The sequence below is a fragment of the Misgurnus anguillicaudatus genome, chromosome 13 (genome assembly GCF_027580225.2).
Source record: "Misgurnus anguillicaudatus chromosome 13, ASM2758022v2, whole genome shotgun sequence".
Taxonomy (NCBI): Eukaryota; Metazoa; Chordata; class Actinopteri; order Cypriniformes; family Cobitidae; genus Misgurnus; species Misgurnus anguillicaudatus.
Genome location: NC_073349.2, coordinates 6,469,768 through 6,489,759, shown reverse-complemented (window position 1 = coordinate 6,489,759; position 19,992 = coordinate 6,469,768). Strand labels below are relative to the sequence as shown.

General features: G+C 40.0%; 1 protein-coding gene across 3 annotated transcripts; it reads right to left on the bottom strand.

Annotated features, from left to right (window-relative positions):
• Positions 1 to 5,868: 5,868 nt before the first annotated feature.
• Positions 5,869 to 17,127, bottom strand: kcna2b (potassium voltage-gated channel, shaker-related subfamily, member 2b). Of its 3 annotated transcripts, XM_055188710.2 has the most exons (4): positions 16,848 to 17,127; positions 15,891 to 16,308; positions 15,450 to 15,489; positions 5,869 to 13,015 (listed from the first exon to the last, which is right to left on the bottom strand). In XM_055188710.2, exon 4 carries the CDS (start codon positions 12,888 to 12,890, stop codon positions 11,403 to 11,405), a length of 1,488 nt encoding a protein of 495 aa, XP_055044685.1. In that variant the 5' UTR covers positions 12,891 to 13,015; positions 15,450 to 15,489; positions 15,891 to 16,308; positions 16,848 to 17,127; the 3' UTR covers positions 5,869 to 11,402. The 3 variants fall into 3 exon arrangements, with proteins under 3 accessions (XP_055044685.1, XP_055044683.1, XP_055044686.1); XM_055188708.2 differs by lacking the exon at positions 15,450 to 15,489 and having other exon boundaries at positions 16,848 to 17,126; XM_055188711.2 differs by lacking the exon at positions 15,450 to 15,489 and having other exon boundaries at positions 16,926 to 17,126.
• Positions 17,128 to 19,992: the final 2,865 nt, after the last annotated feature.

Genomic DNA, 19,992 nt, shown 5'->3' with positions numbered 1-19,992 from the left:
CTGTTGCCGAGCTGGAAATGTTTGTTCTCCCACAGGTTATCAATCGCCCCATAAGGAGTGGATTATAAATAGATGACTTTGCTTTCTTGGTGCAACACAAAGTGCATTTCGCTTCACTTAGGAGCCGAACACAATGCATTTGGACGTCTCCCTTTCCGTTCGATAGCAACAAAAGGGCGTATAATGGTCTTGTGTACAGAAAAGAAAGCATTGGCTTTTTAAAAATGCCTTAGGCAGCGATCTTCAAACTCTTTAAAAATACATGACGTGAATTCCCCGCTTTAGATGTGAAAACGATTGGGGAAAATAAAAAATATGATATTCAAATGAAATAAAATTATTTTGTATGCCACATACAGTATTAGATCATAGGCAATATGGATAACAAATAAAGAAGCACTTTTGCAAGTTGTTTCAGATATAATGTAACACAATACTGTATTATATAATGTGCCTGGCTCATATATAAAACACATTTAAGAAATAAATGAATCAAACAGGAGTCATTGTAAGCTTATCATGGTTTATAATATATTCATCCTCATAATCATTGTTATCACCATTATTCATAGATCTCTTTACAGTTATATTCTTTTGGAAGGAAAAGATGCATCTCTTGTTCTCTTTCCAAGATTGTCTTTTAGTTTCAGCATTAAGTGTCCAGTGATCCTTGTAAAGTGCATAACATTTCTTATATCACATCCAGATAACACATTGAGTCCTCCATCTGTTCGTCAGTTCCTCTCATTGTATATAGCTGTCAGATTTTTCTTTTTCCTAAAAAAACAAAGGCTTTGTACAAGGAATGAATTTTCAGGCCTTCCGGATGACAATGTGGGGATAATGTCACATACACATATAGACACATGCAGACCAACACTCATTTACTGAAGCTCCCAGTTCATTAGCAGATCTCTTTAAACAGTGGAGAGAGGTGATGATCTGTGCATGTAAAGATAAGATGAGCTAAGTTTAATAAGGCCTTGTTCGGACCGGCAGCAAACACAAATCTTTTTTTAAAACACGAACGATCAAAACCTAACTGTGTATTTCTCATTTCGGACGTGCCTTAAATAAAAATACAAAAAAGCTGTCACTGGGACGCTAGATATGTACCAATATCTATCTTTGTAATTATTAATATGCAGTCTTTATGTGCAAAAGTGTGCTTTTTTGTACTGCCCCAGTGACAGCTTTTGTACCTTTATTTCTAACAATGTACAGTATGTATCACCATAAGCAACATGCAGTAGTGTCTGAAGCTCACATAGTGAACATATATATAGTGAATAACGTGGCATTTGGTTTGTGGTAAATAGCGAATGAGAGGTTTTAGACAGAACATATGCATGACTTTGTAAAATATGTTACTTAGGTATAGCAAATGTTTTGGCATTGTTCTGATTCTTAAATCATTGTAATGACATACAATGTATAGTGGGGTCCAAAAATCTTAAGAAAATGCTTCTGTTTGATATTTGTATTATTTAATACTTTTTATCAGCACAAATTTTATTAGAGCTTTTACATTTTTGTACCAACACAATCTCATGGCAATTCGTACGTATTTTACGAGGTGGCTAATTTGTATTAATTACAGTGACATTGGGGTTACGGGTGGGGTTTCATTATTTTTTTATTTGTATAATAACCGTACATTTTTGTACGATTCGCTTCATACGAATTCAAACAAATTAGCCAACTCATAAAATACGTACAAATTCCTGTCTGTTTAGTACTTTTCCCTTTTGCTTTCATTTACATCTAATGTGTTTTAATAAAAGCAGGGAAATCCGATCTTTGTATAAAATAGATAACGTAGTCAGTGTCTATTTTATACGGAGCCCCTAAGGGGACATGGAGCAAAAATTAAATAAAGTTAAGTTTTGCGTGCACACGTGAAACTATCGCGTGCGCACGTGAAACTTTCACGCAAAACCTTCATTTGCAGAATTTTTTTTAAAGTTTAGTTTTGCGTGCGCACGTGAAACTATCGCGTGCGCACGTGAAACTATCTTGTTTAGTTTTGCGTGCGCATATGAAACCTTCGCGTTCGCACGTGAATCTATCGCATGCGCATGTGAAACTTTTACTTTCACGTGCGCACACGTTTGTTTTACGTGAAACTAACCTTTAAAAAAAAATTCCGCAAATGAAGGTTTTGCATGAGCACATGACAGTTTCATGTGAGCGCATGAAACTAAACTTTAGATTTCTTCTACTCAAATGTCACATTAGGGGCTCGGTAATTTTACAACTATTAACTGTTTTACTAAATATTTCTATTGATTTGCAGAAGTAACAGATTGATTTTCAGTCTGGTTACATACTTTATTGGACCCCACTATATTGGATAATGACTTCTAAAAAAACTGAATTTAATTTCATACATTCAAAACAACAGTGCCTTTAGTTAGCAAAAAATAAATAAATAAATGTGAAAAACAATTCAGATTTCTGCACAGTCTGAACAAGGCCTAAACTAGTCGCTCTTGAAATAGCTGATCACTCTCACTTATGTCACTACTTAAACACGTAATGAAGTCATTTATCTGAATCACGCATGCTTTTAAATCTGGTCTGTTCATCATACATCCAACCTTTCATATCTATATATACACTGTATATTCATATCGCTTGTATGTGTGTGTATAGCAAATGAGGGCTATCTTTTTTTCCAAAAAACATGCCTGAGTGTGAACAGTAAAGTCTGCAATGACATTCAGTTGAATATTGATTATATATATATTTATATATAAAGGCTTGCTTTGATTGCTGATACATTTATATACCACAGTAATCAATAAGGAAAGTTTCTATGACAATTACAGTTTTTTTCCCAGTTTGTGCTTAACGTATATGAAGTATTCGGATACAGCAATACACCTAGATTTGGATACGTTTTAAAGGATACCACTGCAGCTGTGAATTAAGAAACTGCGTAACATGGAGGCGTTTTATAAAGCTATAGTTTGTGTTAAGACAACAATGAAAGCAGCGGGATTCTTTAAAAGTTCGTATACACAGGCGTTAAATCTCTAGAGTAATACAAATGTACGGCTGTCGTAGTGAACATATTAAAAACAATATATCCACGGTTTCAGACAGAACGAGGCAGCTATGGAGATGCTATTTAATATATTTCGAGAGCATCAGTTGGACATATTTCTCTGTTGCTAATATTCTCAGATTCCAGTCTTTTTAAAGGATAAGATGGTTTTATGCCCTGGCAGTAAAAAAAGGTTGTTCAATTACTTGCATACCATCCTACAGTATGCAAGGGCATCTGTTAACAAAAGGGCTTCTGCATGCATTCGACATCACACACGCACATCGACAAAGTCTGTGTTCCTGAGGTGGCTGGCAAGAATCCTCAGTGTGCTTTGTATTATATGGGTATAGAGTCTTAAAGGCAGGATGCAGCAGTATTGGTGAAAACATATGGACGTGGGATGAAGGCATGATGCAGAACTATGCCATTCTCATGATAAGTGTGCAACTTTTCTGTTATGTAATGAATAAATGCCAAAAAAGACAAATAAGTGGTAATGGGTCAACATAAAATCAAAGATGTAACTCTTTCAGCACCTTGTGTCTACTTATTTTTCGATCCAAACGATTCTCAACATATGAAATTCTTACCGTATCTGCATAAAGAAACAATTAGGAAAAGTGGCACCACCAATCCCAAAAGTAATGAGATGCAATGTTGCTCACGTTTCCTGCTCGCGAGACACACTCGTACACAACACGCGAAAACAAATTAGTTTTGATTGGTGAAATTAGCAGCCAACATGGCTTTCAATGAGCAGACATGGATCTGAACCTCAACCCTCAATGAATCTATGGAAAGGGTAAGAATGGTGTGATTTGGATAGGGAATCCAGTATTTGAAAAGAGTGAACAGAGCACCACATTGTTGGATATGGCAGTAGTCGTCGTAGTAATCGTGTGGCCATCATACAGTAGTAGGGGAGAGCGGGGTAAGTTGTCACACTCCCCACACTGTCTAAAATTTACTGAGCACCATACAACACAATGGTATAAATCTCATACCAAATGAAAGAAGGAAGACTTGGGCACATATGTTGTATTCATTACATTTTCATATCTTATCTCATTACGGAGTTGTAGACTGTTGATTAGAGAATGTTATCTTCATTCTAAACTCTGCTTTTACACGTGGGCGGCCATTTTCACAAACGGACATTTCAACCTCTCCGGTTTCAAAAACAATACCGTGCACACATGTCAGTTTTTAGAAAAGTGTTTATTTACACGTACCCGCGCATATATGCCGTCAAGAGAAGCTCAAGCCCACGCAAGCCAATCCCCGGCAGCGCCGGCGGCGACGCGAACCGGCTCCCCATGCCGGAGGGAGGAGCCGCCGCAGCAGGTGATCGATGACGCCAAAGCACCGCGAATTGAGGAAACAAACGTAGAGGTCTAATTTCGAATCGCTCTCGCGGTACTTTGACATCATCCGTCTGTCGGCTCCTACAGCGCCGCATGAAGTCAAACACGTAAAATTTTTGACCTCCGAGCACCCGTCTCTGCCCCGCGACACAATGGAGCAGCTGTATTTGCAAATACAAACCAACGAAACGAGTTTTCACAAACATAAATGTGATCTTGGAAACGTTCAAAGCAGCAGCCACATGTAAACATAGGTCGCACTTTTGACGCAGGCGCGAGCTCCGGCGCACACTCTGCGACGCTGCCCGCTCAAAACATCCGTCTGTCTCAGCCCACATGCAACCGTGCAACCGAAGATTCCCAAGACCCCCACTCCTGCCAGAGCTCCCAGAAACAATCGGTTCCAGAGGCGAGTCCCCCGTCCGCGTGCAAACCAGGGGCACAAACGAAGGTAAATCTCTCAGTCCTTAAAAATAGCCATGTACGTGTAAACAGGGCCCAAGGTTAAGGATCTTTTCACACTTGTAATTTAGAAGCGAGGTTATCCCCTATTAAACACAGCTGAAGCAGCTAATCAAGGTGTTCAGGGTTGCTTGATAATTACAGACAGGTGTGTAGGAGCAGGGTTTCAGACACCTGAGGCTATGTTTACACGTACATGGTTATTTTGAAAAATGGAGACATTTATCTTCGCTTGTGCCCCTCGTTTACACGCAAACGTAGATCTCGCCTCCGAAACCGATCCCCTCCAAAAACTCCAGCCAAAGTGGACATCCCGAAAACCTCTGTCTGCACGCCTGCATGCAAACTGAGACAAACCGATGCCCAGGCGGCCAACATCACAGTATGCGCCAGAGCCCGCGCCCACGTCAACAGTGCGACCCATGTCTGACTGCCACTCTGAACGCCTCCACGATCACACCCATGCTCGTGCAAACTTGCCTCATGTGTTTCTATCTGCAAATATGTTTCACCATGTCGAGGAGCAGAGACGAGCGCTCAGAGGTCAGCAATCCCACGCATGTTTGGGAGCTTTTCCACTGGGTGGAGTACGTAGTACCCGATACTTTTTTCGTACCACCTCGGTTGGGTTTCCAAGCGACCCGAGCTGATACCAAACGTGACGCGAAAACACGGTAGGTCACTGATTGCCCTACTGAAAAATCCAGCTAAAACCAGCATAAGCTGGTAGCTGGTTTAAGGTTGTTTACACTGGTCCTCCCAGCCTGACAAAGCTGGTCATGCTGGTGGGCCAGCTGGTCTTCCAGCCTGACCAGCTAAGTCCAGCTAGACCAGCTTAAAATGTGACCAAAACACAGCTAGACCAGCTTGCTACACCAGCAAAACCAGCTCCCTACACCAGCAAAACCAACTAAAACCAAGCTGGAGACCAACTAAAACCAGCTCACCAGCTTATGCTGGTCTTAGCTGGATTTTTCAGTAGGGTGGTCTGAGAAAATTGTCACTACAGCGCCATCACTATAATGTAGATTAGCCTTACCTGTGCTAGCTTGTGCTGTCTCGAGCAAACATGTTGTTATCAGTGCTGTTCTATAAGTTCCCAAACTGCCTTTTAGCGACGAAAAACATCCACCGGTTGAGAATCAGGGACACCATAACAGTTTTTTCCAGACTTGCAGTTTGTGGCGGAACATTCGCGACGAGCACGTCAGCATTATATGCTTAAATACAACTTCAATGAGGCTCAGCGGAGCGCCGTCGACTGACGCCACGATTGTTTGAACAGAAACTGTTCATGTGAGACAGAGGTAGTGATAAACGCGATGTGCAAACATTTGTGGTGGCCAATTTTAATTTTGTGGCTGACTGAGAAATAAATGAACGTATGGAAATGTACAACGAACTCTCACTTGTATGATGTCACAGCAGTATGCATCGCAAATATAACGACACGCCTATAATCCCTCCCACTCCGAAGTGTTACTAAACTCAATGGAAAAGCTAACCACGCCAAAGTGAGGTGAGCTGACCCGACCCAAACTAAACTAAACCATGGGGTACTTTGCAATGGAAAAGCGCCATTTGACTTCATACGTCGCTGCAAGAACCGACAGGCGGATGATGTCAACCGAGTTGAGAAATCACACGTAAAGGTCTAATTTCGAATCGCTCTCACGGTACTTTGACGTCATCGAACACCCACTGCAACAACTCCTCCCTCCAACACGAAGAACCAGTCCGCGCCACCACCAGCGCCGCCGGTGACCGGCCTACGTGGGGTCTTGACAGCAGATATGCACGGGCACGTGCAATTGAACACTTTTCTGTAAACTGACGTGTGGACGATATTATTTTTGAAACCGGAGAGGTTGAATGTCCGTTTATGAAAATAGGCACCCACGTGTAAACGTAGCCTGACATAGGGTTTAGGAATGCACAGTGTAAAACATCAGATTATGAATACCCAGGGTTATCTCTTAACCCCTGGTTAAGTACGAACAGTGTGAAACAGATATCCCAGGATTCCGTTAACCCGTAGTTTAGAATAACCCGGTGTTAACTATTTCTAGTGTGAAAAGCATGTGACGACTTCCCCCAAAGTCATTGAGACAACTTGCCCCAAACTGATATGTGTGCTAATGTTGTATTGCATAAAATGTAAAGTGCAATTTCTTTTAAGACAAAAAAATTGAAAATTGTGCTGACGACAGATTAGAGCGATTTTGATCACATGTGAACACGAAGTTGACTATAGAAGAAGTCGTCTATTGTGGCTATTTGATTTTTGAGATAGAGCCTCTAGTGTTGAAGTTATGAACAGTGTGACAACTTACCCCGCTCTCCCCCACTGTATATGACACACAATATAGATCTCTCCATAGCACTACACCAGCTAATACAGTGGTGAGACCGGCCATTATTTTGGTCGCTGTCTAGCTATTCTACTTATGGATTAAGCACATGCTGCTTTACAGACCCCATGAAATGATTTCACAAAAGCAATTTTTTTTCTGTGTTGACATCTTTTAGTTTAAGACACTATGTCTAATCACAGTACGCCACTTGCTATTGCTGGTTGGTTGGTGACATCAAGAAGGTCTGACTACATGAAGGGTGCAATCTGTTAGTATTTCCATTGACCTTAATGGCAGTTTGACTGACGTATGGGAAATATAAAAAGTAGTAGTTTTATTAAACCAGTCAACAAAGCCAAAACTGGCATGTGGCTGATGTAGCAAAAAGAGGAAAAAAGTCTATTTCACGCCCTCCAGAAAAATCAAGCACAGGTGAAATATTTTGTATAAAATATAAGTATTATTTGGTCAAAATGCTATAAAAGCGACTTTCATTATAGGCAGTCCTACCAGGATTTTGTAATTTTTTGGGGGGTGACTTTTGCAATGGTGATTTGTGTCGTCATGAGATTGTGATTGGCTGTTACCTGTGGGGTGCGGCGTGCTAGAGAGAGAAACTGTTTACGTGCGTTAGTAAAATAAAGCCAAAAATGTTTAAAGTTGTCAATTCTGTATCATGACAGAATCTTAAAGGATTACACCTGGTATTAAGATTTTGATCGGATTTAAAGATTCGATCGGATCACAAGTGGACAACGTTAAATACAGGTGTAAATGAGGGGTAAAACGTTTTGAGCTCGTCCACTATCGACCACATTCAGAGGAAGTCAAAAACACATTCGACCGGATTGCTTTTGTGGTGTAGACGCTCATGTGTTTGAATGTGCCACAAAAGATCGCCTTCTCTCTGCCTATTGATTTAATGTACAGTAATGTGCTGAGCACAATGTTGTTCTATTGGACAACGGTGTTCAGCGCGATCTTTAGGCTTTCATTATTAAAACTGAAGCGGCTGCTCTCCGCCTCTTTCATTTGTTTCATTTTGCAAGCGTTTGACAGTTGCGCAAGCTTATTCATCAATTGCTCTGAAATATTAAAGAAAGCACTTCACACAAGCAGTGGACTCTGACCTAATATTACTTCGCATCATTTTCAACCCATCATTTCTCCCACTCATGTTTAAAAGACAGCAGATCACTCCCCCGGAAAATCTGCAGTCGAAAGTGGACAAAAAGACTATAAAAAAGATTATAATACCAGTCTCTTGTCCACTTGGGATCCGATTGACCAAAACGCATCTTAATAACAAGTATAAACAGCTCCTTAGATCATTTAATTTATGTTTTTGCAATTATTTTGCAATATAATGAAAAAAACACAATATTTTATTGATTTTGTGTGTTCCTTGATTGCGGAATAGCGAAAAACGGAAGGACTGTATGTAGGGAACATTTAAGGCCAAAATTGTTATATGCTTTTGTGCAGGAGATGATATCCACAATACTTTGGTTTTTCAGCAAAGACATTTTAAATTTGCATACCGGCAAAAACTTAAAATGAGTAGAATGAGTAGAATATATATTTCGGCAATGTAAAATTTCATGGGGTCTTTAACTTCTAACCAAAGCTGCAATTATAAAGACTTGTCATTACATTACATCGCTGTAATGATGTAATCTTAAAAAAAAACAAATGCTATATCCAAATTCCTTGTAATTAAATAATGTATAAAAATAGCTTTTTAAAGTTTTTAAGACCATATCAAAATGTGGTGCTTTGAACAACTCATAATTGGTACAACATACTCTCTTTCCATAGATCAACCAACCAAAGGATAATAGACCCTGAAAATGCCTATTAACTAATGTAATAGCCTATTAACATTGAAAACTATTTGTAAAATTGTCCGACCTTAAAAAACAAGCATTTATAATATTGCACGGTTAATTACACAGAGAGAAATATTTGTATCGATAAAGATATGAATACTTATTACTAGTTTTGTGCGTAAGCATTATTCTTACTAGGCCTACATGCATGCTACGAGGAATGTGTACCAGACATGCATCACAAAAGTAGCAGAATATTTGTTATCTCTTAAAAATGCTATTCAAGGAAGTACTTTCATACAACTTTTATCCAGATTCTCCAGCATCATATTATGAGCAAGATAGGGTTGGGCAATGTCTACCAAATTGGCATCAGACAATGTCTACAATTAAACATTGCGATGGACGATGACATCGGGGGAAACATTCAATTTAATGTTTTAATGCTCGGACATCTGCTCCGCATAGCTCTTTTTGGTCAACTGCTTCGGAGCGTGCCAAAAGATACGAAAATAGCAATGGAAATTATGTTTTTAATATTATTGTTTCTATGCACAAATTATAAATGGGGAGTAAAAATAATGATAAAAGAATGAATTTGAGTTTTATATTTCATAGTCATTATTCTTATTCCCTATTTTAAATATGTGCATAGAAAAACAGTTTTCAGATTTTTAGATTCTTAATCGAAAATTAATTTTTGTGTATCATTCAGGGCTCCAAACAGCAAATGAGAGAATCCTGGAGCAAGTACAAGCAGGATAAAAGTCACCGCCCACTCCGTTCTGGAAGCGGGTAACAGCAGGTTAAAGCCAGTAGCTGAGTTTACAAATATTCTCTCTGGAGAAAACTGTGTTACTGTTTCCTCACTTGTGCCCATGTTAGCCCACCTGAAAGGTGTCCTGAGGGAGTCAGAGCAGGATGCTCTTACAGTCGACCTGAAGCGCATCATCTTGGAGCAGATGGAAGGCAAATATGGCCAAACGCGACACCCGTTCCTGGACATCATTGAACAGTTTTGAATATAATTATATTGTGATCGGGAACAAGTTCATTATGTCATTATATAATCAGAATTTTTTTTTAAATATTTGAAGTAACTGCGCGGAAATTAAAAGCTTGCATTGCACTGGTCAATATAGTGTGATTAAGATGCTTTTTGTGGGAGAGGGTGGAATTATGATGCTGCTCAACATTGTGATGTCTGTTAGCCAATGGCGATGGACGATGACATTGTCTATTGGCCCAACCCTAGAGCAAGATGCACCATGAAATGGCACTAAAATGTGAAAACAACATAAAATGCTTTAAACAGCGGCAGTGGATTTTATCTTTGGTGCCCTGACTTAGTAAGCTAGTGTTTTACTGTTGTTGGCTGCTATGTCACAGTTAAAATATCTACACTCTTGCAACCCCTGTCAGTGCTTGTAGGATTAGATCATTTCTCATACACATGGAATGCTATGAAGTCTTACAATGCTGGGAACAGGAAGTGATGGGAAAATTATGCAGTGAAGGACTAGTCATGCTTTATAGTGAAACAAAAACGTGATGGTAAGTATGGAGGACTACTTCAAAACAGGACTATCTTCACTCCACTTGTAAGTCTATTTTCTCTAATATGAAACACACTGAGATCCACCCTGGCAGAGAAAGAGGAAAATAGGGACGTACAGAAAAGGGGGCATTGTAATAACTCCTCCAGGTTGGTTGTGCATGTATGTCTCCGTAACAAGATGGAATGTAAAATTTTCGGTATGCTGTTGTTGCTGGCAGAGCAAGCAGCATATTTGTGCATTCACGGAGACATACATCCTTCATCATGAATACTCCCAAATGTGTTTTCTCCTCTATGTCTTTTATGCAACTGATTACAATTTGGAGAGACAAAGTTGTTGTTTTTCCCAAAAGTACAGATACACTCTGGGATGCTCAGCAGGAGTCCTCCGGTTGGCAGTGAATGAGGGAATTGGCTTTAGGTATTGGTCCCTCTAGGCTACGCTATCTTTTTGTTAGGCTACGATTTGGCTACTGTTGCAAGCAGAATGACTACTAGAACAGTCACACAGACTAGACAAACTCCATGCAGACACTGAACACAAGGATGCAGAACAACGCTCCCCACCAATCAAGTTTTCCACAACTGGAGGAGGAGAGCGAAGGAAATGGGATGAAATGATGGACTGGTCTTCTTCGTTGATCCTTCCGGTCAAACTGACTTATTTCAGTTCTCCTGTTGCAAAACTCTTGCACTGGGCATCTAAGCCTTCAAAACTGGGGTGTATAATCCCCTACTCAAAGCTCTTCTTCCTACCTTCTAGGTAGAGGCAGTTCGAAGCAGTTATACATCTGTGAGCATTTTGGTGATGTTAACGTAGTTAGTGTTGGTAAGCGTGCAGTTGCCGGTTTTGATGTTCTCCTCTCGGAAGTCCTCGTGGCTGTTGTTAACAGCCTCTTGAATTTCCATGTAGTCGGACTTACTCATAGTTGACCCGCTGCGGCTCTTTTTTAAGTCCTCAGAGGAATCTACCTTGGGGACACTGGTCACATTGAGGTACTGGGCCTGCTCTTCACCTTCAGTCTCCCTATGGTAGAAGTAGTTGAAATTTGAGACTATGACAGGTACGGGCAAGGCGATAGTCAGCACACCGGCAATAGCGCACAGGGATCCTACAATTTTGCCTCCGATGGTAGTCGGTACCATGTCACCGTACCCCACTGTCGTCATGGAGACAACTGCCCACCAGAATGCATCAGGTATGCTTATAAACTGCGAGTCTGGCTCGTCTGCTTCCGCAAAGTAGACGGCACTAGAAAAGAGAATGACTCCGATAAAAAGAAAGAAGATGAGTAGCCCGAGCTCCCTCATGCTTGCCTTGAGCGTCTGGCCGAGGATCTGCAGGCCTTTCGAGTGCCGGGAAAGTTTGAAGATCCTGAATACTCGTACTAATCGGATGACCCTCAAAATGGCAAGTGACATGGCTTGCTGTCCTTGTTGACCATCCTCTGGCTTCTCTGCTAGCTCGGTGCCCAAGGTGATAAAGTAAGGTATTATAGCCACAATATCAATGATGTTCATTATATTGACAAAAAAGCCTGCTTTACTGGGACACGCAAAGAACCGAACCAAGAACTCAAATGAGAACCAAATGATGCACAGGGTCTCCAGGATGAAAAAAGGGTCAGTAAAGTAGCTGGAGGTGTAGATAACTGTTGAGTTGGAGTTGCTTGTGGAATCTTTTTGCGTGTCAACTTCCTCATTGCGGAAAATTGGAAGTGTCTCCAGGCAAAAACTGACTATAGATATGAGAATGACCATGACTGAAATGATAGCGATAATCCTGGCAGCCCCTGAACTTTCAGGATACTCAAACAGCAGCCAGACCTGCCTTTGAAACTCGTTTTCCGGCAGAAGCTTCTCCTCCTCTTTGATAAATCCTTCATCCTCTCTAAAAATCTCAATGGCTTCTTCCCCAAGCTCGTAAAAACGTATTTCCTCTGAAAAAATATCCAATGTCACATTGACGGGCCTTCGAAGCCTGCCGCCCGATTGGTAGTAGTAGAGAATTGCATCGAAACTCGGGCGGTTCCTGTCAAAAAAGTACTCGTTCCTCAGCGGGTCAAAATAGCGCATTCTCTTTTTGGGGTCCCCGAGCAGCGTCTCTGGGAACTGAGACAGAGTTTTGAGCTGCGTCTCAAAACGCAAGCCAGAGATGTTAATGACCACCCTTTCGCAGCAGTCATGGTCCGGTTCCGGGTCATATGTGTCCTGTGGCTGACCCGGAAGTGCTGCGGCTTCATCAACTGGGTCGCCTGTGGCAACAGTCATTCTGTGAATGAATGCAACCTGCTATTTGTGGTCAGGATGCTACGGTGTGGTGCCTGAAAAAAACAAGGAAATTGTGGGCCTCTTACTCGTTGACACCTCTCATTTGTGTTCAAATCCAGGAAACGCTGAAATAAAGCAGAAAGGGTGTTTTAAAACCATGCACACTACTGTAATTCAATTTGCTTATAATGCACTATACAATAATTCTGTTCAACTTGGAAATGCCAGGTGCATTATTTAGCATATTATTTATCTGCAAGACAATGCAGAAAGTATTACTGCTACAAAGCATTTATCATTTCAGACACCATCAATAATGTTAAAATGACAGTCGATATTGGTGACTCTGCCTGTGAAAACACAGCTAAAGTCATTTTTGTGATTTACTGTTTTCTGTGATTTTACTGTTTACTGAGCTGCCTTAATTTAAAAACTCTTGCACTGACATATCTTAACATACACTATATTGCCAAAGGTTTTGGGACACCCCTCCAAATCAGTGAATTCAGGTGTTCCAATTACTTCCAATGAAAGGATCTCTTAATGCTTCATCATACCAAGACATTTTGGAAAATGTCATGCCCCCAACTTTATGGGAACAGTTTGGGGATGCCCCCTTCCTGTTCCACCATGACTGTGCACCAGTGCACAAAGCAAGGTCCATAAAGATATGGATGAGCGAGTTTTGTGTAAAGGAACTTGACTGGCCTGCACAGAGTCCTGACCGCAACCCAATACAACATCTTTGCGTTGAATTAGAGCGGAGACTACAACATCAGTGTCTGACCTTACAAATGGGCTTTTAGAAGAATGGTCAAAAATTCCCATAAACACACTCTTAAACCTTGTAGAAAGTCTTCCAAGAAGAGCTGAAGCTGTTAGAGACGCAAAGGGTGGGCCAACTCCATATTAAACCTTATGGATTAAGAATGGGATGTCCTTAAGGTTCATGTGCATATAAGGCAGGTGTCATTCAATGTCATTCAGGTTCATGTGCATATAAAGTCAGGTGTCCCAAAACTTCTGGCAACATAGTGTAAATCAGTGCCATTGTTTTGTCTCAAGATGCACACCAGTACTGTTTTTGTAAGGTATGTTTGTAAAAAACTACTTAAATTGCTGTTACATTTCAGACATTCTAACCCAAATCCCCAAGCGAAAATAGTTTAAAAATCGGAAGAAAAACATGAAGAAACCAACACATAAAATTACATCCTAACCCAAACCCCAAATCTAATCCCAACCCCAAGCGACAATGACTTAAAAATAGTTAATAATAATGAGAAAACTAAATATAAAATGACACGAAAAAGAAAACTGTGCTACGGACACTAGGGTTGTACCGATAGACGATAGTATTGTGTATCGATGATCTTTAGACATATCGCCAATGGGAGGCTTTCATGGCGATAGTCATGACGATAGTTGGCGATTGGTTATTATTATCATCATCACAGTTTTGCATGCTTTTCCTCACATGAGGGTTTGTGGGCTTCAGTTCACGCGGAGAGCTTGTAAATAGAGAATTCCTTCTTGCACGTACCTGCACTTAATGCGCGCTTATTGGACTCCTTCTAGCACTAAATCCAGCTGCGCTTCTGTCTGTCTCACGTGCACGCGCTCTTGCATCTTTTGGAAGTCTAAACATAAACTAAAGTAGTAATCCTTATGTATTTGTTCAGTTTAATGCGTTTCATGCGACCTGAGGCAAACTTTAGTTTTTGTTTAAAATATGACCCGCTGCATATTGGCGCCTCTCTCACCCTCGCGTAAGTGTAGAGAGCTGCGCTATTAATCCTGTTTATGATATGCAGATCTCAAAATGGGGCATATCGCCCAACACTAACGGACATGGAAAACTATTTATAAAAAGTGAGACGAAAAAGACGTTCATGCTCAATGGCACAAAAAAGTTGAAAACCATGTCCATGAACATGAATAAAATAAAAAAATCGTGATTATACCACGACTTGCCTTGAGATTGTGTTGAGGCCTACACTGTAAAAAAATTCTGTAGAAATTACAGTATTACTGGGTATTACTGGCAACTAGCCGCCAGTAACTTACTGTAGATTTTACATTTATGTTTTTTACTGGCAACAGTTTGTTCAAAGTTAAATGAACATGAAACATGTCTTTATCTTCTACAGTAAGTTACTGGCAACCAGCTACATAATTACAATTACAAATTTTTTTACAGTGTAGTCCTGGCTTCATCTAAACCCTTTCCAGGAAACACGTTAGCCCTATGACACATTAGCCTGAATTTCACAGACAGAGTCACATATTTTAAAAGACAACACTACATCTGTGAAAAAAAAAACCACACACATTACACATACAATTCAGCCCTACATCACCAAGGCTTCTAAAACATCAATCAATCATACAGAGAAGTCAGCCTGACCACTTTACACATTGTATTTGCTTTTATCTGCCAAGTAGATCAATACTTGCCATGGCAAGACTATATCATGCCTCTTAGGATTCAATTATGCACTGTAAATCTAATAACAGCCTGAGTGCACTTATATCATAATTGGATATTTCAAAACCTACCCAAATGCACTTTCTCCAAGACAGCACGACTGCTCTGTGCCTTAGAAAAGTTGAATCAATGCAACAATGACTATCTTTTCTGCAATTCATCAAGCAACAGGTAAACATAGTTTACATTTGTTAAAATCCAAACTAAGGTTATTTTTTGACTAAATAAAATCATAATGTACAGAATATTATGTGAAAATAACATCTTAATATCATTAATATAACAGACAGGGTAACATTATGTATATTTATGAAACACACTGTAGGCTACATACAGTATACAACACCCTATATAGACAGACAAACACAATATCACTTCTCTGGTGTTGCTGGTATAATAAAGCACAAGAACAAAGCTTCAGTGTGCCGTTTAAATTAAAAACAACTTAATACAAGTCACCTACATGTTGGCACAAGTGGCACAAATCCACACTGTTGGTTACACAAGCTTACCTGCATACAAGCGTCGTCGAAGCGCCGGGAAAATCATGTGCAAAATGATTGTGTCGATCGGCTTGTTTACATGACACCAGCAGAACCAATAAACGTCTCGTGTCCAGGGACAGCTGTCTTTCAGCTTGCATTCATTACAGGTACTGCAATGATCCAGGTCTTCCACCCGCCCGCTGCGCCAGAACTGCTGCGCTGGACTCGAATATATCCACCCGTACCGCAGCCTTCAGCACGAACGGATTACATACAGCTCCATGTCTTAAATAAACGAAGCAGCCTTAAGGTGTTATTTTCATAAGCTTCCCATTGCAACGGTCCAAAGATGCTAAGGTCAGCAAAATCTGACGCCCCCTGTGTCCTCATAAGATGTGACGTTTTCTGCAACAGCGGGAGTGTTGCCTCGACTCAATTCTGAGATCTGCAAAGAAACAGGGCAGCTGGTTGCGCTGGGCGTCGCCTCAGACATGCTCACATCACACAACATAGTAACATTTACCACAAGAAATTGCCTGAATACGTGTTGCCACTCGAGTTAGTCGGCCAAATTGATGCTCTGAGGAGTGGCAACATCTTGTTGTTGAGCAAAGGTGCCCATGTCATCTTATGGGTACAAGAGCATCACGTTTCAAATACGTTCCCAGTCATGATTTTCCCCGCAAATACGACGTCCCTTTAAACGTGTCATTCAATCGCCCCAAAATAAGGTTTTGTGATTTCTGGAAACATATTCAGAATCCAAGCTCATGCACCCACGATAAACACATCACACCGGCTGTGCTCAGTGTTTTAACCCAAGCAAGCAATCGCAAGGTGCCTGCAGTGACATGCTTCAGCAATATACTGTAGGTTCCTCATTTTGATCAAAGCATGCCCATGCAATAGCTGTGCTAAAGGCATTCACGTATTTATTTTTGTAACTCTAATGCATTAAAGCATGCATTGAAATAAAAAGTCAACCTTCCCAAGTTGTTTTGAAGCTGCGCGCATCCGGAAAATATCCATGAAAATGTGCACAGGGATTCCTCATGCGCTTACTTGTGCGTTCTTCGTTGATTTTAGGGAGTGGCGCGTCGCGAGCCAGCCGTTTTGTGTCATAATCCAACTTTTCGTCTTTTACTCATAATTACGCCGTAAGAGCGAGCGGTTTAGGCTGCAGTCGGGCACTGCCGCGCATACAAAGGAATACAGTGTGCTGTGCTCATGCTCACCACTCCTTTACTGGTACACTGTATAGCGTGAGCAAATTAAAGGGGACGCACCTTCACTGCGCTAATACGGCTGTTGGTACCCAACAACTCACATCACAGTTTTAGTAACACAAACCCTTTTTTAAAAAAAACTTACAGTAAATAAGTATTATATATATAATATATATATAAAGTATATCATTTTGGTAAATTTGTTCAAAGAAAAAATATTTAACATCACATACATTTAAATTAAAATCACTACATGTGCATATTTGTATATAAAATATATTAGTTTATATGCAATAAATATTTACTTCATTCACTCTAAAAATAAATTCAGCATTGGGTTAAAAAGGGACGAATCCAACTGTTAGGTTATAATTTAATTTTCTGGGTTGTTTCAACCCAGTGGTCAAATATGAATATTTTCTGGGTTCATTTAACCCTTAAATGCTTGAGTGTTTGACCAATCATTATTATATATTCGGATCTTTAGTGACCCTGATGTATATCTAACACGATTTGATCTCTAAACTGCCCCAAATAGTACAAAATGTCCTTATATTTTATTATCAAATCCAGAATGATACATTAAAGCATGTTTTGTTGTACCTTGTCATTTCAGTTGTTATTAAACAGCTAAAAAATTTATTTTGTGTTTTTGGTATGTGTTCACGTGATTTATAGTTAAAAAAATGCATTATTTTTCACATACTGTAATTTTTTGCTTCAGATCCATGAAACGCATGGATTTTGTACAAAACTCGTCGATTTTAAAAGTGCTTTGTCCCTGATTGGCCAGCTACACTGTAAAAAAATTCCGTAAAAATTTGCAGCTGGGTTGCCGGTAACTTACCGTAGATTCAAATTTATGTTATTACTGGCAACATTTTGTTCAAAGTTAAATGAACATTTAACATTTAAGTCTTTGTCTTTACAGAATAAAACTAGAAAAACAACATCAGGCAAAACGTTCTGGGAAACAAAATCTGAAGCAAAAAACAGAATAAGTTTGATGATGATTTCTGGTTCCCAGAATGCTTTGCATGAGGCTGTTATTGTATAGTTTTATTCTGTAAAGATAAAGACTTGTTAATATTTAAAATTTATTTAACTTTGAACAAACTCTTGCCAGTAAATGACATGACTGTTAATCTGCGGTGATTTACCGGCAACCCAGCTGCAATATCATTGTAATTTCTACGGATTTTTTGTACAGTGTAATCTTTATGTTGTGATTGGTCTGAATACCTCTGACAACAGCCGGAAATGTGACGCTCATTACCATGTTTGAGAGATTTGCTCATAATGCAATGCTAACAGGAGTTAACTTACAGGCTGTGAGTCCAAGCGGGAGAAATTATGATAATGTCGGTCTTGTCTCTACATCACCAATCCCAGGAAGTAAACTGTTGCCTACAATCTGTGTGTTTGTTGTAGTCCAAGAAAAGAAATTTACGTTGAAGACGTTAACTCGCGCAATTGTTTAATTTTTACCTTTTGCATATCGTTAACATAGTTCAGCGTTGCGCAGGGCCGTGCCGTTTTAAAAAAATCGAACACATTGTTTTCTATGAGTATACGCACACCGGCCCAGACTCAGTTGTCCTAGACGCGACTCGACACGGCACAGCACTGAGCTGCATGTCCGGTGTACGACCCCCTATACACACCAAAGGAAATGTAAAATCGTGAATCGGATAATTGGATCAAATAATTGCAGTCCATATCCATCTGTTTATGCATTTTTCAAACCACTACAGTACATACAAGGTCAGGGTTGGAGCCTATCCCAGGATCTTGGGCCACAGGCAGGGAACACTCTGTATAGATGGTCAGTCCATCGCAGGGCACAAACAGGCACACACACACATTTACAGACACACACTCACATCCACAAACAAGGGCAATTTTGTGACTCAGATTTACCTCGTCTGCATGTATTTAGACTGTGGGTGGAAAATTACGTACCAGAAGGACACCCACGCTAACACAGGGACAACATAAGACTCCCTAGCTTAGCCAGGCACAACCCGCTCTTGCTGTGAGACAAAAGTGCCAACCACTAAATGACTGTGTTGCCCATCATTTCAGTGACCATAACCAAAAAAAAGCATTTTGTTTAATTAACATTACTTTATTATTCTTAACTCACACTAGTACATACTTTGGGATTTTTCACCCTATACACTTTTTGAGGGGGATGGAAGTGAATTATGCCCCAGGTCATTAAAGACCCCAGGTATGCATTTAAGGGTTAACCCAGCTGTCCTTTATGACCCAGTGCCAGGTTGAAAATAACCCAGCATCTATTAGAGTACACCCATATATTTACTCAAAATGTTCTTTGACAAAGTAGTAAAATAAGGCAGATGAAGTTCCTGTAAAGTCAATCTTGAAAATTGTTTCTATTATAGATTTCTCCAGTTTATAACTGATGGTGTCCAGCATATCCTTTATTCAAAATTAATGACTCTTTTTTTCTCACACTGTCATATGCAATCTATTGACCTTATTCATTTTTGCTGTAAACTGTAAAAATTGGATTTCAAGCTTTGATGTAGCCTAACACATAATAACAATGTCTTATGGAAAACTTGCCTTCTGGTGCCAGTGAATATCCTCTGCATATATGGCTTGCAGTATTTCATTACAAAAATGTAACCATACAGATGTACACGTTTAAACTCATGATGATTAAAGATTCCCAATATTTAACCTGCGATCATTTTCAAAGTTTGCGTAACTGCTGAACACCTTATTATGCTCATTTATAAAGTGAATGAGTTCGAGCATTGCTATGGGTACATTCCAGAGATTTCTCAGGGCACTGTTGCTTTGTTTGTACGAGAGATAGAGAGAGAGAGAGAGAGATGGAGAGAGAGGGAGAGATGGAGGACAAACTGTGCGTG